The 26,824-nt window shown below is 50.8% G+C and overlaps 1 protein-coding gene across 1 annotated transcript in view; it reads right to left on the minus strand.

The window, feature by feature from the left end:
* Sdc (Syndecan) overlaps nt 1-21,771 on the minus strand; it is an 89,562-nt gene extending 67,791 nt beyond the window's left edge. The window contains exon 1 of the mRNA XM_077702237.1: nt 21,460-21,771. Within this exon, the coding sequence (XP_077558363.1) occupies nt 21,460-21,528 (69 nt within the window). The 5' untranslated portion in view covers nt 21,529-21,771. The remainder of the gene's footprint in view (nt 1-21,459) is intronic.
* Nucleotides 21,772-26,824: the final 5,053 nt, after the last annotated feature.

Raw genomic sequence — 26,824 nt, forward strand, 5'->3', positions numbered from 1 at the left:
CAGGAGACAAGGAATACCGCTTTCAGCTGAAAACAGTTCACCCGTCGGCAGTGTCGATACGGGCAAAGCTAACACGGACAGCTGAAAATACAGCTGTAAACTACTTCACGACGAAGAAAAACCTGGGAGGATTATTTTGTAGCTAAAACAACGCAGTTATATTCTGTTAATCCTAGAGCTGCAATGACGTCACGAACCGGGATTCCCAGCCGGAATGACGGGAGGTCAACGAACTTTTGGCTCGGTAAATACGGCACTCTTCAATGCTTTCACCCGTGCCACGACAAGTTGACGCCAGACTTCTCCCGAGAGACGCTAACGGCGACGGTAATTTTGAGAGGAAGTGGCACTAAGTTAGCTCGAGCGACAAGAATGTGATAAAGTGCTAAAGCCGGGTGTCAGAACCAAAATAGCCGAGCCGGAGGGAAGCCTCCACGGTGCGCGTCACTCGCCAACCAAATGAGAGGAAAAAAAAAAGATCAGCCACACATTGCGCCCCCAGAACCACCTTTCTAAAACCCAGAGGTAAAAAACAAAAGAAACCATTCTCTCCGTAGCGAGAACGAAGATCCTTCACACGCGTCTGAGGGTGGCTCTACACGCATTTTGACACCCGGCAACGGACGCCACGACAACGACCAGACAGCGGACAACCGAGAAGAAACGAAGCGGAAGCTTGCAGGGACATACCTAGGATTGTTCGTTTTAGAATTTTATATTTTTTTAAAATCTGGGGGTAAAAAAATCGGCTCTTATGTTACAACATAACCGGGAAGAAATCGTTTTCTTTGTTGTAAGAGCATTCCGAAATTCGGGTTTTTTTAGTGTTAAATTACAGACGTGATACGTGTCAGTTTATTTTATCAAAAGGTTTCACGAGCTTCTCTAATGCGTTAAAGCCGGTAATCAAAGCCGGTGTTTCAAGCCGGCAATCGGGCGGACATCGATTTTCTGGCGAAAACTCTCCGAAATTCGGAGTTAGGAAGAATCCGTAATGGTAATAATAACTTCTAAGAAATGGAACACCTTATCCACAAAAAAGCTGGTCAGATTTTAGGCACCCTTTTTTACGCCCATTATCTAAAATCGCAACATGTCGGTCTCCATTCAAGACCTGTTCGATCACTGAATGTACCTCAGCCGGGACAATGTTCTCTCAACATCACAGATCTGTTAGGCACAGCAGTGTCAGAGCAGCACTTGCCAGCGTGGGGTAGAGTCGTGCAAATACTCAACGAGTTCGAAAGCTGTATTTGTGGGGCTTGCTTCCATCAAATACTGGTTGAGAACGGCCCATAATTGTGCAGAACGACACTTTGAAAGGGTCCATTCCGGGAGAAACACAGTAAAGCCTACTCACGTCCACTGCATAAAAAAAAAAATGCTCATTCGAACTAAGAATGACGTCCTTTCCACATTTTCAGGTGATTAAGTTCACACTTTGCAGAAAACCCTCCCCTCGCAGTCAAAACGCCTGAGAATAGGACGATTACGGAGGACCGGGGAGTCGTGTATGGTTGGCTGTAGGTACGAACAGAAGCGCGTATACTAGTACCGCATTATAAGCTCGCTGACAAGGAAACCATGTTTTGAAGTGAGCGGTGTCAAGAAGGGCCGGCTTTTCACACGACTCAGTAACTGCGGTATCAGGTCCCACCTAAGGTAGGGAAGGAAACCTGGGTATTGTATCGCTCGCGATCGCCAGCCTTCGCGCTTTTGATTAAATTCGACGGGGACGTGCGAAACCGCAGGAAAACGCCAGAGCAATCTTGCAGTCGCACACCGACGCCAACATTGCGCCAATCTTACGCACACACGCAACGAAATACCGATAACTAACTCAATTTTGTCGAACAAATTTGTGTAGTCAATAGTTCTGCACCGCACACACACTGACGAATATGTTACACTAATACGGGGCTGCGTAAAACTAAATTCCGGTGACGAGAGCTCATCCGCCATGAGAAGGGGCAGCAGTCAGCGATGAATAAGTGCCAACGTTTACTTGCTTTATTTGCTTTCCAGTAAACCACAAAGGCAGTCAGAAGAAAAAAATGTGGTTGTGCTTTCATACGAATCGGTAAAACGCGGAAGTGAAATGTGCCCTCACAGGAGCAGTGGGATGTTTATTGCTAATCGATATGAACTCTCACATCGCTATTTAAATTTCGTCGGTGTGGCACAGTTATACGCATCAACATTACACTGGATTACACGTGCCGGAGCATTGCGTAAATCCCATTGAAACCCCAGGCGCTCGCAAACCGTACCGAACGAAGCCGAACGGGTTGTCGGCGAATGGTTTGGTGAAGTCTCGGTCGGCTGCAGCGAAATGAGCATGATTTGCGGGTCGGCAGCAGTCATGTGGGTGTGCTTGGCGAGCGACGTCCTGCCGGAGGGTAGCTTTGGCAAAGGTGGGACCACTTCGGTCCTGCCCCGTGGCGTGTACGGCAGACCCTTGCGTTGCGACGAGCTCAGCTTGCGGAGCGCGAAAGGCAGAGTTTGCAGCCTGGTCCGTGAATGTATGAACGCGTTTCGCTCACTGGTGGCGTGTCTGTCGTCGCAGTTGGCAGAGCGCTTTACTCCTCCCGTTGCGGCCAGGGTCATGGGATCGAATCCTGGCGCGGCGCCACCGCGCCACTAACTTTTTCTGGCGATGTCATTTGCGTGACGGATTATGCCGTCGGTGAGGTCTTGCTGTACCCCGGCATGAAGCAGTTTAGGTTTAAAAAATCACATGGGACGAAATTTGCGATCGCACTTGAAATGCTAAGCGTCACGGTGCTTGTACGCCTTTGTGTAGGGAAAGGCCGAAACAATTTACCGTCAAAACTGCCCCACGCGGCAAACGAAAATTCAGCGCGCAGCTCAACACGTGGACGATGTGCTTGTCACCGTACGATTCTAAAGTCGGGAAACGTAAGCAAGAGCACGAGCAAGCCGCCACAGCACTGACCATTGTGTCGGCAACGCCGCGGACGCTCCGAGGAAGCTAAACGAAGTGCCGCCCACCCAGGAAGGAAAGGCCGAGCCGCTTCTCGGACGCCCCTCTACACGGGTGACATACAAAGACACACGAAGGGCTGAAGGAGGGAGCGCGAAGAGTGGTTATGGTAAACGGTTACGGCTTCACGCTTTCGCCAGTGCGCCGTCGCGGAGACGTGCAGAGGTGAAAAGACGCGCCGCGCCCAGACTGCCGGGACGCGAAAGAACGGAAGGAGGAGGAGGGCCAGAGAGGCCCCGCATCAGGGGGAGGAACGGAGGAGAGAGTGCGGGTTCTCCGGCGACGGAAGAGGGGGTGCTGCGTGGCTTCGCTGTTGCCGGCACTCCCAGTCACGGACGATCCGGCGGAAAGCGACAGGCATGCATTAAAAAAAAAAAAAAAAAAAAAGAAAGAAAAAAAAAAAAAGAAAGAAAGAAACGAACGGAGGAAATTATCTTCAAAGCCTTGCGACGACCCCAACCAGGAACAAGACGCGGGTAACAACGCGAGCTCACTCTTGGTTTCTTGCGTGGTTAAAAGTGCGCCGTCTCGCCGGGCTTCGGACAATGGAGAGCGCACCGCCGAGCTGCGCAGTTTGAGAGCGGTTAATTGGGTCAGCCAAAACACGGCGACCAGCGTGCTTGAAACGAAAACGATGGTGGTGTTTAGGTTGTTCGCAGCTACGTCTTGGTAAAAGGGGGATAACCGAGCACGACTCTGAAACCTTTCCCAGGTTGGCATGGACCGATACGGATCGGAAGCCCGAGGATTGCTTCATTCAGGCGTTGTAAGGAAGCATGCATCCAGGGCGGTGTTCGAGTATAGCACAGCCTCACCACGAGCATCTTCCAGCCTGTTTCCCAACCCGCATTAAGTGTGGCAATCTAACTGCTTGGAACCACCTCCACTCTCCACCCGAAACTCTGTTTAGCGTTACATCAGAATTAGTTCAGACAGGTAACAATCCCAACTCTTTTTCGCGGTGTTCACTCCCGTTAGCAAATTAGTGCTCGCGCAGAGCGTCGGCTGCGCGCAGACGCCGTTTAGGGCCTCCGTTAAACGAACGCTCCGAGTTTAAACTTGGAAGCCCAAACTTGTGACGCAAACAGAAAGGGCCCCCCCAAAAAAAGCGGAGGGACAGAGACCATGGAAACGAGGAGATACGCGCTTGTTTACCAAAAGCTAATGGCCTCTGCTTCGCGCGGCTCAAGAGCGTAAACGCGGGCAACGCAAGCACCGCTTTTTGAGAGCGAAGGAAACTGTTCAGCAGCGAGGACGGCCGCCAGCGAAGCGTCCATCCCTCTTTCCGAGCCGCCTCCTGGCAGGCCGCCCAGATAAGGGGAAATAAACACGCACAACGCGGAGGACATTCCGGCGGGAACACCAAAGAGAACACGCTCTTAAACCGTTTTAAAAAAAGAGACCCTCTTAAGATTTAACGGCAGAGAGGAAAGAAGGGCCGACGTGGCTGGCTGCCCGCTCAGTGTTACGCTTCCCGCAAAGGTTGTAGCGGACACATCAGCACGCATACGGGCCCACACCGAGCTGTGCGGACGCGCCTTCACATTCCCGATTCCGGCCACGCAACGACGACCTCGCAGGTCGCGTGGACGGAGAGGTCACGTGCACCGTATCGCCCGCGTCACGCGTGCCGCGACGCCGGTCGCAATTCCGCTGCACCGGCGCCTTCAAAAACGAAAGCGAAGGCGGCACCCATAAAAGAGCTGCGAGCGTCTGGCTGGTGGCCGCTGCTGCTGTCCGAGGGAGCCGGGATGAAGAGCGCCTAGACGACGATGTGTGCGGCCAGCCTGTCACTATTACCAGAAGGTCTGCTTCCGGACATTCTTCAGGGCAACTGCTCCCTCGCTGTAGCTTTACGCCGAGAAGATTTTGCAGTCTGTTAGAACGGCGCGCGGAGCGCACGTGGAATCACCGGAGCACACACGCACGTAATTAACCTAATGCGAACGTCAAGTTAAGCCCTCTAAACGCAAAAAAAAAAGCTCTTGGACAACGCGATTAACTAACAGTTCACTCTTGAAACTTGCCTAGAAAAAGGTGGTGCACGCAGCGTCCACAAAGGCACGCATGATGACGAAAAGCGCCACAAGCGTATGTAGGGCTCATTAAGGGCTTGGCTTCCCGTGCGACTATACCCCGCGGATACAACAGAGAACGCAATTGGCGCCCAAAGCTACTAATGGGACGTAAAAGCGCAGTTATATCCTGCACAGGTCCCAGAACCTGGAATACGCAAGCGCCCACCCACCCACGGCATCGGGAAACGGTCACGGCCATTTCAGCCAGGATGGGTGACGACAACGAATGCTGCATGTCCCATCGATATGGTGTCCCTTCCCGCACTGGCGCGGGCATTGAATAGACAACCACCATTAAAGAACACTTCAGGTCTCTTTGGCGACCACAAACCAAAGGAATGAAGAGGACAGAGGCATCCTTACTGTTGCGCATCCGGACCGACTCCACGCGGACACCGGCGTGGCTTCATAAGCTGAACCTTGCCTCCTCACCTCTGTGCGCAACGTGTTGTGTAACAGGTGATATCGGACATTTTCTTATGGACTGCCGAGAGCATATGACGGAGGTTAGCTTTGTTTAAGGAACTTCGAAGGAGGACCGCCCCGCATGACTCCATGGATGATTTCACTTTTCTTATAGGACACAGGACCAGGGGATTAGCAACGACTCCCTGGTTGTGCCGGCGAGCGCGCGCGGACAACGGCGGGGCGTCGAGGCGAGAACACTGGAATGATGTCCGGCCGCGCGGGGACTGCGCTAGGCGTTCGGATTTGGCCTTGTGTATGTGCTGCCCGCCTGGCGAAATGGTTTGACCATTCCGCGCGGTCAGTGACAATGAGTGCTATGAGTGCATGAGAGTGAGTGTTGGGTGACGTGACCGCGGGTGGGGACATGTGTGGGATTAATTGGTTCATGCGGCCAATCCATGGCTCATTAATATTGAAAGGGGTCTTCACTCCTTATTTTTATTGTTACAGCTCCTTTAGGTACGTATGTATATTTGCTGTGTTGCTGCCATTTCTTTATGAATCTGCCTCACTTTTACGCCTGTACCATCGACCATCACCTGCTGTGGAATTTCTGCACTTGCTCCCCCCTTATGTAATACCCCGCAAGGGGCCCTTAAAAGTACAATAAATGATGATGATTGGATAGCCAGGATAGACATTTTGCGCCTGATCCTCGGGTTTTGAAATGACACGTCTCACTGACTGATTTCCCGCGCATAGCGGCAAGAAGGTGTTGATCGGGGGAGCAACTGCCGGCATATCACGCAAGGCTAGATACACCCGTCAACAATCACCACCACCACCACCCGTCCCGCTGGAACACAAACACCGCATCGGGGCGGTTTCGGTTCCCTGATACACCTCACTACGATGTACTCATGCAAGTAGATGGATGGAGACTGGAAGAGGGTACGGTGAACTACTGAAAGTGGTTAAAGCCCTCATGCGTGCATACTGTTTTCAGCGCTACTACGGGGTCACCGACATAAACCCCCGAAATCAACGTCGACGTTCGCGCCTTTAGACGGCGCTTCACATCGAGCTACCTGCGCTGCAGTGAAGGAAAAAACGGCCAACACCGTGGGAAATTCGCAGCGTCGGCTTATGATTTTAAGTAAGGCCAACTACCGCTAATAGAGATAATGTAAGAGGAGGCAGATTCTACACAAGCCAACTCTGAAAACAGCGTTACGTTGGCGAAATCGTCTGCGGAAATTTGTTTTCATAAGTAGCCCACGATGAGTTACAGATGGGAGCCACGAAAGGGGTTTCCGACATTGTTCAATTCCACAATAAATCCGCACACAAAATGCAATCAGTAAACGCTATTTTGTAATACAGAAAGTGTACAGTTGACGAACGCAAGCGCATCGGTACAGAGGAGGAGACGAGAGGCACCAAAACACTTGGATGCATTGTTCCAACGGTATTGCAAAATGCTTTGGAAGGCACATGCGTGTTATAAAAACTCGGTTAGAACGCAGAACGTCCAGTTCAGAATTCGTTCGGCCTGTTTACACGTATTTTAAGCACATGTAAATTGTGCTCGCCTCGCTGGACCAGCGCGGTTTAGTAAGCACGTTTAGCAAGGCTGTTAATTAGTATAGCCCAGCACTGCAGCTTCCGGGGTACCGTAAGTTGCGACTGGACAGCGGCAACTTGCATAAAACATAACAGATGTGCTGCGCTGATAAATAGACGCCGCGGGTATTATCGACCGCATCGTCAAACAGACTCACGGCAACAAGGGCCACTCTCCAACATCAACACTTTGATCGCGGTGGCATTACCGAAATTGATTACATATAAACAGTGCAACCAGCTACGGTCGTGCATCGTGGGCGGATTTCGAAAAACACATCTGAGGGACTGCGCGGCCATACAGGGTTTCAGCGCTTGCCTGTTGAAAGCACCGTGCACGTGCACGGTGCTTTTCCGTGCAAAACATCAAAAATTTGAACCCGATTACATGCTTAATGGTTCGGCCCACGAAGGCAAAAACAAGGGCAGACTAAAACACGTATGCACATCACGGCCGATAAGTGCACCTAATCACGAAGCTGTCTTCTGCGAAATTGAGAATGCGCACTGAAATTCGGATTTGATTCGCTGCCTGTAATACGGACGGTTTCCCGATAGTCGGCAAATGTAGGGGAATTTCCGCTTCATTCCTACAGGCTGGCGCTAAAAGCTCTCAGGTCCCAGACGCTAAAGCTACGCCATTAATAATTGTGACTCGTATAGCGCTCACAAGCACGCTGGAAGCTTCTGGGTCTACACTTCGCAATACGGCGTCAGATCGTACGGCTAGAGCTGCGACTTCAAACACCCGCCGGGCCTAACCAACCGTGTATGTCTCTTCCTTAAACAATGGACGTCGTAACAAGCGGGAACGGAGCCGTGTCAGAGACAATGGATGGAGAGCGAGCACATCCTCCGGAATGGCCGCGTACGCAGCGCGCCGAACAAACGCATGCTCGCCGCGATTGTTCGGCGGAAATTAACACCGGCTGCCTGTTTCACACCGGCCGGTTTTCGAAATGCAAACCGGCAGGCGAAGGAATGGAAGACGTGGGAAAAGTGGAGGGCAATAAAAGCGGACTCCAATGAATCCGTATATTAGCGGGTAAATGAGCCTCCGACACGGTTCTTCGCGACATTTTCTAACAGGCAAAGGTTACGAAGCGCGCGTTCCGTCATTTATTAAGCGACACGAAACAAACGGAACGCATACCTACCAGTTGTCCTCGCCCGACCCTTTCGGCGACAAGGCTTGAAAGAACATGGTTTCACTTTCCAGTCGAGACTTGGCTTTCCCGGTCGTACACCCAGCCATGTAATTTAAACGCTTCGCGTTGCACACATCCGGGCTAGAACGAGGAAGTTTTTCGCGACGGTTTGCAAAGTGCCCACGCAATTCTTAGCCACCGGACACGGAAAGAACGCCCGGAATGCAGACAAACTGCAATTGATACTTTCTGCAATCCTAACGTTCTGCCGTTGCGTCCAGAGCGGTGGCTTCGGCGAGCAGAGCACTTAGGTGTGCAACAAAAGCCTGACTCGGCTCAACTCTTTCCCGGCTCGCGCGCCGGTGTGGTATTGAACTGAAGGAGCGGTGCAACGCTTGAAAGCTGCCCGCAAAAGTTCGTAACGCCTAGTGTGTGCACTCTCTGTTCAAAGCGCAAAGACAGTCACGCCGGAGGCCGGCGCAGAGATATCGACCCATACCAGCAGCTATATCAGCGTTAATATAACGAGCGAGTCGAAGCGAATCTCGCTAGCAGCATACAATTAACGCAGAGCACCAATGTACTCTGGATCCCCTCCCTGGAGTAAGGCAACGGCTCTGAAGCGCTATGCGAACCTATACGAATTTATGAACGAAGTAAACGAATGTAGGAAAGAATAACTTCCAGAGAGCGGCTGCCCAGAAGGTACACAGGCAAATCCCGTTCATTCACAGTTCGTTAAACTTGGGACCATGCATGCAGGCCGCAGTGTAGACGTGGGTGTGCCAAGGATACGGGGGCGCAGACCCCTAGAGCAGATCGTACGCAAGTAAGCGGAGGAGGAATCAGCCAGAGGCGGAACAGCAGACACCTCGGGATATTTACGACGCGCAAGTTTCCAGGCGACCGACCAACCGGTCGCAGGGTTATGAATGGTGACGGCGGCCGACGCCGCCACGCTGTGTAACTGCCGCCCGTCGGCGTCCGCAAGCTGCCATAACGGCGAAGCCTGCAGCGCAGGCTTTGTCGCCGACAGAGGCTGCAGAAGCTTTGGAAAAGGGTCGCGACAACAAAAGAAAGAGCTGAGAACGAGGAGGAACTGGTTTGCAGGCCCCGACGAGCGCAGCGATACTGAGACGAGAATGGGAGAGGTCCTGAAGGACGCCGAAGGTCGTCGGCGCGGCAGTAAACGAAAGAAGCGGGGGCGACGAACGGCTCAGCGACATTTTGGATTGTGCCTCTGCGACGACCTTAAACGAGTGGCACTGCGACGCAAGGCCTGAAGAAGCAGCGTAGCTGGCTGCGAGCAGCGGGAGCGTCGCCAACGGATTCCGTCGGTTGCCAATCGCACGTGCGGCCAAAAAGCTTCAAAATGAAAGACGATAACGAGTGATACAGTCTGCGAGCACGCCGGGTACAAATTAGACGAGATCCATCCCGACGGTTGCCGATGCGAAGGCTGCTTGGCGCTCACGATCGACAGTTTCCCTTCATAGAAAAGTAGGTGTTTCTACGAGCTGCAGCTTGTTTGGAAACGCCTTGCCCATATATACAAGTGCATTTCATGTTCTACGAGGGGCACAAAATCAGTCTCGATGAAAGACGTAAAAATTGCTGCTTAAAGTAACAGAAACGTTTGTCTAGCGGAAGACGAAACAATACACGAAAATCTCGCTACTCGGAATTGTCACGCGTGGAATGCAATGCGCTACCCGCACTACAACTTAGCCGGGTTACCGAATTTAGATCCATTCTAGAGCCTACCGTGCCTCTCGTAGGTGCACCCTATGGATACAACACACGCCACACACACGACTGACAGCAGAACCAAGCCACGTTCGGCACGACCGAGAGTCCCCCTCAATTCACGGCGACAAGCCGGTTTCCTCAAAGGGGGGCGGCGAAAAAGAAACTAAGGACGACCAAGGTCGACCGGCGGGATTTGCTCGTGTCGCGTTTATGGTGGCGCAAAAGAAGGCCTTATAAGGAGGAAGCGAAAGCAACCAGGAAGCAAGCAAGCAAGCATCGCAGGCGTTAAAAAAAAAAAAAAGCTACCGGCGCGAATCGTAAATAAAACTCGCGGCACGCCATCGGCGGAGGTCGGACGAAGGAAGCATAGTGAATGACACCGGCAAGAGGGTGGCATTACGAGAATGACGGCTAGTCACGTGACTTACACCCACCCCGAGCCTACGCACTGCGCGGCGGGTTCGCGCCGTGGCGTGCCGCTGCGGGAGCGACGGGAGCCTGACGTTTGCGGGACGAGAGGCTGCCGATAAAACATGCACGAGGCAGCAGCGGCGGTGTGACAGCCTTGTTCTAGATCGGCCTGACCTGGCAGTCTACTCCGCGCCTTCTTGAAAAGGAGTTTCCACGAGGCTTCAGAGTTCATGGGAGCCCTGGTTCATTGAAATTTTTAGAACGGCGGGACGCGCTAGCTGCTACGGTGGACGGGAAACGAGCCTTCAGTTGGAGCCTGAGCAGTAGAACGCGCCGCATCGGCGAAGTAAACCGTCAGCAAATGGCGATTACAGGCGTTTAGTGCACCCGGTAAATGAAAAACTCCGGCCGGTCATTTTCTTCTCAGAATATTACTTAGTCGGATAAAACGACTTGTTGCCAGACTCTGTACACGGTACACAGAGGCGTTTCATCTCGGGAAGCGCTGCAAAGCGATTTCGGACACAAATTTGTAATGTACAGAAAGAACTCCAGCTTAGAACAAATCTGCTCAAAGATTCAAAACGTGCACGAACTGGAGACGCGTATAGCAAGGGGAGCATTGTGTGAGGATTCAAAGCGATGTTTGACTTAACTGCAGCAGAATGCGAAACATCGACTGATGCACTGGATTTTAAATGACTACCGACGACTGCGCTGCTTCAGCATCTTGTGTAACGCAGGTTTTGCAGACGAAGGGTAAGCAGGTTTTGAAGACGAAGGTTATATTTATTGCGAGAACTCGGCGCACCGACTAGTTGCAGGAAGAGGGGGTTTTGGCTATACAGGCGCTTGGGTAACTGCGTAAAGCCCCCTGCAATCGAGGGTATACAGAATAGCACATAAGGCCCGTTCACACTGCGACGAAAGCGATGAGAATTCTGTCGCTTTGTCGCGCGACGACAAAAATTGGTCCCGACCATTCGCCAAAAACGGTCGTCGCGCGACAAAGCGACGGAATTTCCGTCGCTTTCGTCGCAAGTGCGAACGGGCCTATACACGCGCACACAACCTACTACAAGCGACACCATCGAAGTTTAGTAACTACCCATCACGACAGGGGGAGGGGGGGAGGGGGTCGGTGTAGCCAGCTCATTACTGCGGCCACTTTCACCGCGCGTCTGTTTTCCAGCACGATAAAAACGAGTGGACCACAAATAAGCGCGCGCAAAAGAACGGCCGCACTGATGCACTCGCGCAGAAGGAGGGCGAGACGCGGAGGTTCCAGCCCCTCATAGCGAACTTGCCTTTCACTCGGATGATTCACCATTTCCCCCGTGACTCCGCTCCCCGGCCCGCACAATTCTTCCCGCAGCAGAGTCCGCCGAAGCAGGCGGAGCCGCCGGGTCGATGCCACGGTGGAGCTCCCTTGTTCGTCGCTCTTGTGGAAGAGCGCGCATTGTCCCCGCGCCATGATGCATTCGCTTTTATTGTACACACGTAAAAAAACCACAGCTCCGGAAGGCGAACTGTGCATCAGACGAGGAATCATCGCGATGTCCCCGCAATAAGCTGCGATTAGGAACATCGCAAAAATACGCAGCAGAGTTCACAGCGCCACTCCGAGTGGTGGGAGGACGATCCAGCATAAGCTCATCGGTAGGCTGCGCCGCAAGCACGCGTGGGTTCGGCGTTATTACGCTCACGGATCTGGGTTAATCCACGGAGCTTAAATGATTTTAAAGCAAGGGGAAAACTTCAGCGGCGATCGAGAGGACCTTGTTCCTAACACAGGCCAATGGAGCTCGACCGAACGTCGGATGCGTGTAAATAGATGAACAAACACTTGAACGGCACGAGGTCGATGTGATAGCGTCCGATCGCGTATACGTACGCCGTATTAGTGCGAGAGGTCTCACTCGATTAAGCTTGTAACGGTGCCAAGCGCCCACATTAATGGGTGCCATACGACCAGCATGGCACCAGTTCAAATTCACATAAAAAAAAAAAAGCCACAAGACATCGAAGTAACGTTAAAATTATCCGCGGAAGTGGCCATTTCGCAAATGAGAACGCGCTTGCGACATATAGTTGGCTCGTTCGACGGGCGAATGCGTTCCGATGAGCGCTTGAAGGACCAAAAAGGCCATCACAAGACTGCTGCCGGAAAAGGGAGAGATACAAACCACAAAGATCGAACGCGCAGAGCCCGCGTAACATCCAGGTATGCTCAACATGCCACGAGCGTATATACCCGCTGTTGCGTGTACTGCTCGTTAAATGAGCGCCAGCGCGCCTTAATGCGGAACGATCCCAAAGTAAAGCCATTAAAAGGCAACGATTTGAAGGAAAGCGACCGTTCACGAGTGCTTTTCTCTTAGTGGTAATAAGCAGGCTGCGAAAGCAGACTCTCGCTAAATGCAAATGGTGTTCCGCGAAGAGCCATTACTTTTTACGGATTTACTTGTAAGTTGCATCCCCTCCCGCAAATTAAAATTCCGTATGACTTGATGTAAATGAAGCTTAACTACGAGAGAAAGGAGCATCTCGGTTCCGCCGACAGATCTCCCACAACCACCTCAGGATGAGCAAAAACTCCGTATCGGCACCCCTTTCCGCCCAACCGGTTTAGCGACGCTATTGGCAGCTAGGTTAAGTTTTTATTTGGTTCATTTAAGGTCCGTCTTCAAAGAACGCCAGAAGACTGCCAGTCCTATGATTACGTAGTGAGCACACTTTTTGCTTATCCAAAGCGTTCGGCGAAGCGTATTGGAGCCCTTACGTACGTAAGTGCCTCACCCCTGTGGAGCACTCTAGCACAACGTTCTAGACAGAACGAAAATATTCTTCCCGTGCCAAACGAGAGCTTCGAAAAACGATGGCGCAGTTGGCACCGGTCAAAGGTTGTGACGTGAAGCTCTAACAAGGCTGAGTTGAGACTTGACACCGAAAGAAAACCCACGAATCGGAGCACGAAGAAAGATGTCATGTCTTACGAAGTTTTGAAGCGGTTTTAGGAGCCGTTAGATTTACTCGTCGACGCCATCGACCCACACAACCTTATTACTTCGCTTCAGGCTTCCTTTGAGCTGGCACCCACGTGAGAAAACTTCGTACAGGTGTCGGAGTTAATTTAGTACAAGTTAATCATTTAGTGTGAACGCACTCGTAAATACCGAATCGATTTCTAGAGTGTTTGTCGACTGATAAGAGCACCGTTGCGTATTCCCGCTATTTCGATATTTGGAAAGAGCAGATCCGGAAAGGCGGATGGAAGAAGGGAGTTCAGGAAAAAAAGGGGAGCATTTTTGGTAGGTGAAATAGCGCCTGTACTTTTTCGATTCCAAGTTAAGCGCCAAGGAAAAAAAAAAAAACATACGGTGTGTGTGGGGTGGAGGGGGGGGGGATCTATTAACAGCATATGCCTTAGAACGAGAGCTGCATTGAGTCCCCATAACAGTTTATTTCTGGGGCTATCTCCTATTTCCTTAACACAAGTCGCTCTCGCACCGACTCGATCCTACCACTGATAACATTGTGGGAAGGGGGCGGCTCTATCTAGAGCTCACCCCACCTATCTACGGTGCTACACAAAGAACAGAGCATCATTCGTTTTGAACATTCATACATCACACGCAAAGTCACGTTCAAATCGAGGATGCTGAACTGGGATGAAACGAGGTTCGCGAGGCCAGAAAAGCGGTAATTGCTCTAGACAGGCGGCAAGGCGGGTTCACGTTCCCTCGCAAAAGCAGATTTCGGTGCACAGGAGAAAAAAAAAAAGGAGAGGAAATAGCCTGCGAGCGAAGCCGACTACATTCCGGCGGCTTTCAACGATCACATCATTCGCGCCTGGAGCGGACACGACGACAGCTGCAGAGAATTATGGGTCGAAGACGTAGCCCAACCCCATGCTCCCATTCGAAGGGCTGCCAACACACAAAGCCCAAATCGATGCCCTGCCACGAGGCAAGCGGGAGCGTACGGTGCGGCATGCGTGTATATCTTACAATCTAGCCAGCCGCCACGCGCCGGGTATCGCATGTCTTCTGGCTCCAAGCTTCCGAACGTCGCCCTCAACTGCTACTGTAAAGTGACGCGAGGCCCGATAAGGAGACGCACAGAAGGTCATAATTCCGTAGAGTTGCTTGTGTTGGCTCTACTTCCTTCGCTTGCAACCCACTCCCGAGCCTAACTTTTTTATGCGTGCACATGCAAGTAATGTGGAGCACTGTGCAAAGCAAGTGATCTACTCGTCCACTATACGCTGCATGTATGTTCCCTTTTTTCCTTCCGTTTACCCTATTCCCTTTAAGTGTACCCTTTCGCGCAGTGTAAACTTTCTGAAGCCTTCGATGCACGTGAAGGTGCAGTTAAAAGTAAATGGAGCACGGGTAGGAGGATTAGGAGTTTCTCCGCCAAGTCTTCACCCACGGACGCAAAAACCACCGTGCACCAATGCGCAAAGTTTTACGGATCCATGAAAATGTTCCCGACGGCCTAGTTTGCTTCGTTTAGAAATATATCGCTCCTTTACAGAACATGAAACATGTTGGTTTATCTACTTTTCACTAGATGGTACTAGCTGTCTAGCAAGTGGGAGTTTTTTTTTTTCTTCAAGTACAGAAGCGACATATCTAAAATAAACTAGGCCATTGTGAACATTGATATGCATTTGTAAAGCTTTTCGTATGGGTGCACGATAGTTTTTAAGGTTGTGGGTCATAAAGTACCAAGTACCAACCAAATCCGCCCGAGCACACGCAATTTATGCCGACAACCACATAAAAATTATCCTGAATTCAAGTTCACTTTTGATTGCACCTCCCAGTATCAAAACTCCGACAGAGTTTTAGATGACAAAGCGCTTATCAGGGGTAGACGGCGTATACTGAGCAGCCACTCCCGCACGGACGTTACATTTATCACGCGGCCCTGCGACTTTACGGCTACAAGTTCGACACTTACGTTCATAGGGCAAAGCGGACAACAGTCACTGCTAACAGAACATGCATATTAGATATACGAAAATCGACATTACGCCCCGGGACACCTGGATAGAAGAGACAACAGCCGATGACGGCTCTTCGGCCGGTAGAATATTCCTGTTCGAACGACTATTTATATTTACAAAACGGAAAGGTTACGCAACTACAAACGCATCCCGAAGTTGGTCCCAAATACGCGAGGCCACTTCGGCGAGTAAGTGCACGCATAATCCCTGCCACAGGCGCAACCGTGTCTTGGACAAAGGTTATATCGACAGCGGCAAACACGCTAGTAGACGGGTGCGCGTGGCCTGCGGTAGCGAATGCTCGCCAGCCAAGTTGCAGCGCGTCAAGTTTTACGCTATGACACTGCTGTTTCAGAGTACATATGGCGCGGCTGCTGGTCATTAGGGCGAACAGTGCGCGCTACCACAACGACGTGCGACCGCACTAACTCGCTCCGCAGATGAGCATTAGGGCCAGCGGAAACAGGCTTCGCAGTCCCGTACGTATACATACCCAGGCGGTTGATGGAGCCCGTTCGGCTTCCTCAAAGGGACGCAGGACGCCGCTAATTGTCCCCAAACAGCCACCGAGGCTGAGGATTTATGCGGCAGGTCGCAACTTTCATTCCGGGCGAAGGCCGGACTTCCTCCAGTCGTCGCTTATATAAGAAGGCGGGAAAACTTGCTGCGGGAGCCGCTGCCGCGAAAACAATTGATTACCGAACGGCCTATGCCGCTCGCAGCTATGCGCGCGCGAGCCGAAAGCGTACTCTCGCGTGCAACTACCGAGCATACGCTGCGGCGGTAATTAATGAAGGAATCGGGGCGCACGGCGTTTTATCAATGCCGCTATCACCGCAACATGCAGCAGATCCGAATGGAAGATTTAGGAAGTCCTCCCCGGGAAAGCTAGCTGTCGGGATACGCATTGCCGTATCCCCCGCCTCCCCATATTTCAGTTACTAATACCTTAAAAACTGCCCGCAATAGTCGCGCCGCATCGTGTGCCGAACGGCTTACGAAACAATGGGAACTGCGACGACCTAGAGGCCGGCGCTGAATGCATAGCGCGCGAATGACCTCTGACAAAGGACGACATACCCGGCGCGCTGAGATTTGAGTTTTATTGCGGGATTTCATTTACAACTCGCGCGATTTCTACACTTATCGAGATGCCCCGGGAGTCGGAGATTGCGCACTTTGGCGAAATCGAAAAAGTCGAAGCTTCCCACGGACGGAAAAACGGACTTTCGGTGGTATCAGTTCCGCCCGACAACCATATCTACGGAGCCCGCGCCGCCCGACTGTTTAAATTGCACGCGGGCGGAGGAATATCGGGCGTAAACAAGAAAGGGCAGCAGAGGACAGCGCTGAACGTCGCATTATCATGCAGAGAAAAAGGGGCCGACCACGAACGCAGAACGCGCACAGGAAACAGATCACCGAGGTCAGCCGATTTCGTCGCCGACACCGACCTCCGCCAAACCGGGAGAAAAGGCTATCGCCGATGGACGCAGAAAAGGAGCCTTCATGAGAACACCCCAAGCGAAGTAAAGCTCGTGCACTGAACGAGAAATCCCGGTTGCTAGGGCGGGTTGACCTGATTGGATTGGCTTTCCCGTATAACGGCAGTTGAGCTCGAAAAAAAAAAAGTGGGGGGGGGGGGGGGGGGGGGGGGGCGTCTGTATCGCGATAAATTTAATTAGGACGCGAGTGGTCTGCACGGATCGCCGATGAAGCGGCCTGCCAGCTCCGGGAGCGTCCGGCTTGAAAGGCCGCGTTACAACTGACGGCTCAGGCGAGGAGATTATCTTCGCGAGGAGAGAAGGATAGGAGAAGCGGCTTATAGCCAGCTGCTTACCGAACCCAGTGATATACAGCAAAACCCAGAAAAGCACGCTACCACATCGTCGAAGACTCCGTCCGACGTTTCGGCTAGTACTGCGCCTCTCGTAGCGCGTCCGAGCAGCGCTGGTTCGCCCTTCAGAGAAGCATTAATGCGAAACCATTTCATCATATACTAGGCTTCCACGGCGGGGTTAGGATGTGGCCCGCCAGGTTGAGTTTCGAGCCATTTTCACGGTGCGTGAAGCAGTAGCCCGGGGAGCTATCACCAGAAAGTCGATATAGTAAGCGCAGCAACAAGCGACTAAGTTTGATGGCTCAATTGCGCCACGAAGGAGAAGCGAAATATAGAAATTGCTTTCCACTTGTCTATCTCCGGTAAAAGCTTGACGATCAAACGCCAAAACCGGCCGAACGAACCGTGTGCGAAGTGCCTGTACCATGGGTGGCATATTTCCGCTTGCAGAACCAAGCAAAACCGTATAAGAAACAACAATGCTCGTTGGCGCCAAACACTCGGAGACAATAAAGCGATTCTTGCGCACTTCGCGTCACCGCCATGCATTTTAGCGCAGAACGTCTATTTCATGCGTTTTAGCTGTCTCACGGTTATGTTGTCTTTACCCGTATGACATATCTCATAAATATGACCTGTCTTTTCGCACTGCCCTGGCGTTCTGTTAACGCCTGAAAGCAAGCGACGCTAAGTACAAAGCGTTTTATACATAGATCAATGCCAAGATGGGGCTTTGCGAACATGCTTGTTTAAGCCCCAAGGCCGACACTTTTACACCGCGCTTACCGGGCGGCATCGAAAAAAGGCAATTAAAGAAAGCATCTGCGATTATTGGTGATTGCGAACCGCTGTGAACATTACCGCTGCTCCAGACAACGAAGCTTTTGCCTAGGGGATGACCGTGGCAGCGTCTAGTGTTGGAAGTATTATGCGAATGAAAAATATTTTCAAAGGTTACGAGGCTCTGCGACAGCTTATATGATGCCGACTGTAGAATGACAGCAGGTAGGAACGCGCAGCACACAGTGGGAGACTTTACAAGGCACTCGTAACCAGCACTCAAATTGTCGCGGATGTCATCGCTCGCAGGTACGCGAGCGGACCCCTCATCTAGTGTCCAGTGGGGGCATTTCTCGTGTTGCGGTCGCATCCCATGGGCTCCTTTCCTGGTAACCGATCTCGAGTCAGTCGTTCGCAGCGCGGCCGTACTTTACATTTAGACTAATGCCCCTCATCACCTATCCGAATATTAGTTCCCCATGGACAGTTCGCAGAACTCAAATTTTCAAAATTCAAGTTTCGGGTGTTAAACGCGAAGAAGCGCGCTGTAGTGGAGGGCTTCGGATTAACTCAGACCCCCTGGGGACCTATTTCAGACCGGGACCGCTTGGCAACAAATTAGCAAAGCCCTAACGCACCAACACTACGTCGAAGCACAACTGCGGATCACTGAAGGGGGCACAAAAAGTACCGTGAACAGGGGCATGAATTGATCAAAAGGAAGTATTGGCTCAAACCAGACAGGCGGCGAAGGCGATAGAAGCAAGTGAGGTCGTTCTTACAAGGTTAGTATATAGTTCTTTTGCCAAGTTCCACGGGGTCTCGAAGCGTGTCCTCTGCGTTGTCTGCGAGGACGGGTGGGCCTGTCCTCGGAAGGTTCAAACGTTTCGTCAGCAGGTGTCTCGCAACCCCACACTAGACGTGTGGCCCTCACGAACGTACCGCTGTTTCCCCCAGGCGGCCCATCTGCGGCTCTTTCTCTGGTGGTGCAGTAGTTTCTTGTTGCGGAAGCACCAGAACGCATAAAAAAAATAATGCTCAGCCCCTTTTATCTATCCCCCTGCCTGTTCTGCCATAACGTCCAAATTCCTATATTGCCTCTAAAGTGCCACGCAATAAAATAAAATACAGTGTCCGAACGAGAAAAAGGCTTGAACTGCCCAGTACTGTTTCGTTGCCTTGGTTTACCCGAGCCGAATGAAATAGTCGACGACGTTGAATACCGAGGGCGGCATGCCACCTGCCGTTCGCTTACAGTTCTCCACGCAGGGCGGTGCACAACACAGGGTAAACGTACGAGACAAACTGTCTGCTACGGCAACGGGGAAGGCATTATGAACGTTAAACCCGACAACGAATTCTCGTAAAACCTCTCAGGCAGCAGGGCCAAACTATGAGCACCAAGAGAAATCTTAGGGGTCAGCAACAGTTACTCGACGATCAGACAATGCAGGGGTGGCTTCGTAAAGGATGTGTCGGCAGTTGGGAAGGAGGGAAATGACCAATTTGACGAGGAAGCAAACACGTCACAATTACGCAGCAAGGCGCTGCTACACCTCCCTACCCCTCCGCTACTTTCCCACGAATACGGTTCGAACAGCACCGCCCGCTGGCGCGTTCAGGCAGTGAATTCACATAAGGCATGCTTCGTTTGCCTGAACGCGGGCCGCGGGTGCTGCACACATTAGCTCTCTTTCGGCGGCTTGGAACCACTGCTGAAGCAAAGTTGCTGTTTGAACACCCAGACATACATTGCTCTTCAGCCAAGGTAATGAAAGACGCCCCATCGAAACTTGCTCCTGGCGGGACACCGTCTCAGCTCGCCAGTTTACCTTGAACCACGTAGTGTCAACTGAGTGGTCATATTGTCGTCAGCATATGCACTTATCTGGTACAACTGTACCGGGGACGGAGCGCTTTGGATTGCTTGAGCCGCGCTAACATTTGCTGAACTGTTGACAAGCTGGGTGAGCAAGAACAAATGAACAATGCCTGTCTAGCTGTCATTCACACACGTATGCGGTGCGGGTTGGGCTTTTATTCGACTTCTGGCATCCATTAATGTTCTGTCATTCAACGAAATGCGACGAGTCAGACGACCTGCAACACTACGTCGGAATGTCGCATCAAAAGATTGTAATAGGACTTCTCGCGATACCGTTCCTTGAGCGTGGACGAAATTCGTCAGAGAACGCAAGGAATACTAGGCGGGCAGGCTAAGTCCGCAAATAAACTGCTCTAGCCAGTGCACCAAATCCGACCAGTTCCCCGAAGGTGCGGTGCTCCATTTAGGGCGGGCCGGACTAGCGTGGTCCAAGAAATGCCCGCCCTCGCCCAACCGGAACATGTATTTGCAGGTGCAACTCGATTCGCCGGTGACGGCGCGCTACACACATGGCGCCCATGTGCGGCAGTTGCATCCAGCTGAACAACTTACAAAAACACGCCAAACGTGTGCGTGAAAACATGAGACATGCCGACGTGCAAACCACTCGCTACCGGCACCAAGCTTCCTTAGGTTTCCGTTACTACAGTTAAGCGCGCCGGGTAGCAAGCGGTTATTTGAATAGGAGTTGTAAAAGCGAGAAATTACTAAAAAAATATGTCGATGCATGGTACGAAAAACAGTGCAGGGCTTCCCTTAAATCGATATGCCAGCACACATTAGGCTTAAGCCACAGAATTCCCAGTAAAAGTGGCTCCTGAATGTGGTTAATAAGAATTTAATTCAGCGGTGTCCGATGCAGACTGACGTTTGAAGCGAACCGCCCGAGAAATTAAGAACGGCCTGTCGTAAGAGCTGCGAGCTAGAAGCGGCTGCCAACAAACGCCGCCGCGTGAGTACAACTGAACGCAAGCCGGCGTCGCGGCTGCGCTCGGCGCTTTAATTTCGAGGCACCGGCACAGCCCCGCACAGTGGGTGTGTCGAGCAGCGAACGCCGCACTCCAAAAAGCTGGGCCTCCTCGGCTGCGTTATCAGCGGCGGAGCGAAGCCGCTAGGGATGATTCGGGCAAGCCGTGCGCCAGATAACGCCGCCTCGAAGCTAACAAACCGGCCACTTCGAGTGGCCAGCGCGGCGCGGAAAATAGCAAACAGGCACGGCTTCTGCGGTGTTAGTCGCAAGTCGAAGCGAGAAGCCTGTCAAAGCCAATGCGCCCGAGCCACGCAGGCTCCTGGACAGCTCTTCAAAAGTGTAGCGCGCGCGTGAGGGCCCTGCCTTTCGGCGGTCACTAACCTTGGCAAAGCATTAAAGAAAGAACTACGCCAGGCGCAGCTGTTGCTCCCAAGTGGGCGCACTCCGACTCGGGGCAAAAGTAGCCGGCGCTGGTAAAACAACAGGGCCGTAAAGGTGTGCAACTTTTAGCGGCGGCGGCGGCTGGAAGAAGGCGGTGGGGAACAGTACCTTTTCGGCTGCTGAGAGTAGTACTCCATTCAAGACGAGCAGTAGGACCACTAGCGTCGGTTTCCACATTCCTCCGACTAGGCGTAGAGATAATCCGTGAAGGCGGGCCGCGAAAGTTCCCGGCGAGCAGCGAGCTACAGCGACGGGTTTCCCCAGGAGTCGAGTATCCAACTCCGCCCTCCGCTGGCTACTACAAACAACACAGCACACGCACAACTAGCAAACTATTCAGTCACCATTGCCGCTTCTTGATATTTCAACCGCGCCACCAACAGGCCTAGCCGCCTAGCGGATGTTTGCGGACGGAGGGACGCCGCCGCTGCCAAGTGCTCGACGCCGCTCCGCGGCCACATACGCCTTGCTCCGCCTGTCGGCGCTTCGAAGAATTCCTGCTTTAAATACAGCGTTGCCCGACTGCTCCGACTGCGGGGAATAAAAAAAGAAAAGGAAAGACGTGGTGGTTTCGGTTTCGGTTTTGGAGTAGCGCTGCTTCAGCTTCTACGTAGGCGCTGAAAAAAAAAAAAAAAATGCTAACATTCCAGCGGGGAATTCATTTATTAGTTGACCCCGTGCCTTTTCAACCACCATCCGTTGCTCGACGACCAGTTTAGGCGAAGCCCTTACGGTGTGGTAAGCTTTTACGAAGGGAAAATTTGCCATCCACCCGAAATGCAGCCACAAGATTGTAAAGCAAAGCTGTACCGCTTGCTCAGAAACTTCGCAATTGAAAATAAATAAATAAATAAATAAATAAATAAATAAATAAAACTCCTGGTCCGAACGCTGTGTAGACGTATGGCTGCATTAAGCTAAAATAGCTCCATCGGAACCCTTTTTCTAACAATAAAGTTTATTCTCTCTCTCTCTCTCAGGTGGATGTCAGTTCCCCTTCGCAACCCCATTGCTCGTGTAAAAAGAACGTAGCAACAATATATGTCAGTAGAGTGGATGCTTGGGCGTGTTGGTAATTCATACTGGAAATAGGGGTTCACAGCGCGGGAGACAAGGACAACGAAAAAAACACAAGACGAGCGCTGAACTTCAACAAGCTTTATTGACGATAGCGCCCAGAATATATACAGAAGCGGAGACACAAAAAAGAAGACAAAAAAACAAGATAAACAAGGCGGAGGGCATGAAGTCACACTTATGCATGTGTTTAACACAATCGCGACGCATTCAGATAACGGAGTTCGTTATTGGAAAGTGCAACCGACGGCACACTGATGCACAGCTCACCCAGTCGCTGTATCTGTTCAGCTTCTACGATCTCGCGTGTTAGCTGCTCACGGTGTCTGTAGATGATTTCACATTTGTTAAAGACCGGAACGCAACCACAATCTCGACAATGAATACCCAGATGGCCCTGTACTGCGGTATTGACATTGTAATAGTGCTCCTTTAATCTTTCGTTTAGGCATCTGCCCGTTTGGCCGACATACTTCTTTCCGCAAGTGAGCGAAATGACATAAACAACGCCAGCAGTGCAAGGAACAAAGGGCTTTCTGTGCTTGGTGGTGCAAGTGTTTTTTCGAAAAAACACTTGCACCACCAAGCACAGAAAGCCCTTTGTTCCTTGCACTGCTGGCGTTGTTTATGTCATTTCGCTCACTTGCGGAAAGAAGTATGTCGGCCAAACGGGCAGATGCCTAAACGAAAGATTAAAGGAGCACTATTACAATGTCAATACCGCAGTACAGGGCCATCTGGGTATTCATTGTCGAGATTGTGGTTGCGTTCCGGTCTTTAACAAATGTGAAATCATCTACAGACACCGTGAGCAGCTAACACGCGAGATCGTAGAAGCTGAACAGATACAGCGACTGGGTGAGCTGTGCATCAGTGTGCCGTCGGTTGCACTTTCCAATAACGAACTCCGTTATCTGAATGCGTCGCGATTGTGTTAAACACATGCATAAGTGTGACTTCATGCCCTCCGCCTTGTTTATCTTGTTTTTTTGTCTTCTTTTTTGTGTCTCCGCTTCTGTATATATTCTGGGCGCTATCGTCAATAAAGCTTGTTGAAGTTCAGCGCTCGTCTTGTGTTTTTTTTTCGTTGTCCTTGTCTCCCGCGCTGTGAACCCCTATTTCCAGTAACAATATATGATGTCTTTTCGCTCCATCTTCTTCAAGTTTCTTGTGTTTTTCCTCTGTTGCTGCGTTGTTTCCCTTTAGCCCCCGAAAAAATCTTTCGTTGTGAGTCGCGCTACGTCTTGTCGTTTGTACGTTTATCCCCTATTTTTTTTGCACATTTTTCCAATTATGAACCTTCCCCCCAAATCTTCGTGTTTCATCCGACCGCATATGCTCGTCATTCGGAGCCCATTGATGCTCGTGCAGTCATGCACTCCACATCGAACCTTCTCCCAAACTCCGTTACTTTTTTCTAATTGGAGTTACAACCAGGGCCGGCCTAACCTCATTCGGTGCCCTTTGCGAACGGCTGCCACCCTCCCGCCCCGAACCCGTAAAACTCATCTTTACAGCGAAGCTGTCTAGCTAGGATCCAACTGACCGTCTCCGACTAGAGGGATGCAGACAAGAATACCACGCGAGCGTAGCACCATTTTGCAGCGCCCACTTAAATCCCTGGAATCCCACAACTGTGCGCCACACCTTCAGCAAAAATACAAATAAAAAAATAATAAGAACGTCCCGAAGAAGATGAAGAGATGTCTTCTCAGCAATAAATTTGTGCTTAGAGGTGAAGACGACTTTAATTGGCCTTTATTTGTAAGTTGGCTTTTCCCACATTGTGTGTTGTACAAGGAAGCCCGTCCGTCGACGGAAGGAGTCTGATTATAGAAAAAGGCAATAACTCCTGTTTCGTCGAAACTATATCGAAATCAATGATATTGTTCCGTGGCGGCAGGACAAAGATGAGACGAACGATGCAATGGGGTGAAGCCATCTATTTGCATTATGTACATGGCGGCCACGACAGAGCTCGCGCAACGTGGGCGCCAGGCACTTCGTCGTCGTCATCATCATTCTTGAATCAAGGCGCTCTGAGGCGTTGCCCACCTCAGTCCCGTAACAATGTGGCAGTTAACCTCTAAGACGGTTCTACCATTACGCGAAATTTCATTTTCGTTTCAAAATGAAATACTTCCCAGCGAAGTTGTAAATTATGGAAAAGAATTCCAGCCTGCCGTCAATACAGGGGCTTCTAGAGGAAGGAAACGGACAGCCCGTGTTTGTCCATTGAAATAAAACTTTCATTGTAATTAGCTGGGAAGTACGCTCAATCGCAAACTGGAAACAAATGTGTATTGTTTTGTGCACCCCCCGCACAGCGACTCGGTAAATGAATCCTGTCGCTTACGTTGAGGCTCGGCACCACAGCATCGTTGTCATCCTTCTTCGCAGGGCGGAAACACACTGAATTTATTTTTTTAAAGCGAAAACTTCCTTAGTGGGACCGATGACGTTCTGTCAAAAACCTAATGCATTTCCCCGTAGACGAGGTCGCGGGTTCTTTTCCCGGCCGCGGCGGCCGCTTTTCTGATGGAGGCGAAAAGCAAAAACTCCCGTGTGTACGACATTTCGGCGCACGTTAAAGATCCCCAGGTGGTCACTACGGCGCGCCTCATCGCCTGCGTTGCGTCGGCGCGTTAAAGACCCTACAATCAATCAATCAATCAATCAATCAATCAATCAATCAATCAATCAATCAATCAATCAATCAATCAATCAATCAATCAATCAATCAATCAATCAATCAATCAATAAATCAATGAATGAATGAATGAATGAATGAATGAATCAATCAATCAATCAATCAATCAATCAATCAATCAATCAATCAATCAATCAATCAATCTCTCCATAGACTGTTTGGCCAACCATAAATCTCGGAAAAAAATAAACGAGGTCCTAGGGCTCTCATTCTTCTAACATAAGGACGGCTTAAAGGGGCTATGAAGACAAAATACAAGTTTCTTTTATTCCAAAGATTTCGTGGTTTTAGTGTCCCCAGCGCTTTTCCGGATGTAAACAATGTTTTATTCACTGAAATTATTCAATTTAAGTTAAAATTTTTATTTTCCCGCTAAATGGTCTGTTTTCGTGGTCTGCAATGACATCACAGGAACCGACCGCTCTGCAGCCGATTGGGAAGCTTGTTTTATCGTTAGTGAGCCTAGATGGCGCCACCATACCATGGCAAGCCGTTTCCTGCCTTTGGTTTGTTTTTGACCATATTTGAACCTTACTTGTTTTTGTTCAGGGACAAAAAAAAAAATCGTTTCGTGAAACATAGTGCTCACTTGACAAATATGGTCACGTAAAACATCGTCACTTGCGTCACTCGGCCAGTGTCGTCTGAGACTACCCCAAAGCTCCGCAGTCCTGTGCTGCTAAACCAATTATAGTGCGCGCAGCACCAGCAGCAGTACGCATCGGTACTTCTATGTTTACGTGTGCTTTCGTAATTTCCACTGTTTGTCCCACCATTATCACTGATATAAAAAGAATGTGCCCTAAATTTAAGCGCAAATAGCACGCTCGGCAAGCTTATAAGCTCTGCCTAATTTGCGTTTGCTTTTGCCGGCCTCCGCCAATCGCAGAGCAGGCTGGTATGACATCATAGGTTCTGTTGCGGCAAATGAGCGAATGGGTCTCATGGACATTCCCTTTTCCCCTAATTATACAGCTTATTTGAGCGAAGTTTACGTTAAAAGTGGTGTCACGATGATTCTAACGAGGCCATCTTTTGAAGGAACCATACGTGTTTTGTCTTCATGGCTCCTTTAAATTGCTTCTAAAAATGTCTTCCCGGCAATGCAGCGCGTTAGAAGGGAAGCCGACTTTTAAAATATCAATGTAAGCTTGGATTTTGTACGTCGGCTTCCCCACATTGCCTTCTCTGCAGAGAAGCATGGCCATCTGGGAACGGAGTATGATTGCAAAAATTACAAGCCGTTCCGCTCAACGTGAAAACTGACGGAAGTGCGGAGAAAGTGATTCGCCATAACGGGCTGTAGCGCCGTTATCCGCTTACTGCTACCACCCAAAGCAATTCAGATTTCCCGCCTCCGTAGCGCTCGCGCGCACCCTGCTTGAAACGGCGCCAGCGGAAGTTCTGTTCCTTTCGTGCTTGCTTTTCTTCCCGCACGTGCCGGTGTTGCAGTGCCACTTTTTTTTTCGCTTACTGTCGCAAAAACCACCCCAACGAGCGTTCCGAACTAAATGAGCGCGGGTGCTGCCGGTTAATTACATATTTTTTTTTTCCTTTTTGCGCTAAACAACGGGGAGATATATGACAAGCGCCAGTGTATCACGAGTTTCGAATGGCTATGGCTATTTAAACCACTTGGTTTTTCGAAGCCTCTGCGGGACGCCCTGCGAAAGAACGCCGGGTTCT

This window comes from Haemaphysalis longicornis, unplaced genomic scaffold (assembly GCF_048455015.1).
Source record: "Haemaphysalis longicornis isolate Haplotype H1 unplaced genomic scaffold, Haemaphysalis longicornis Haplotype H1 scaffold_3, whole genome shotgun sequence".
NCBI classification, from domain to species: Eukaryota; Metazoa; Arthropoda; class Arachnida; order Ixodida; family Ixodidae; genus Haemaphysalis; species Haemaphysalis longicornis.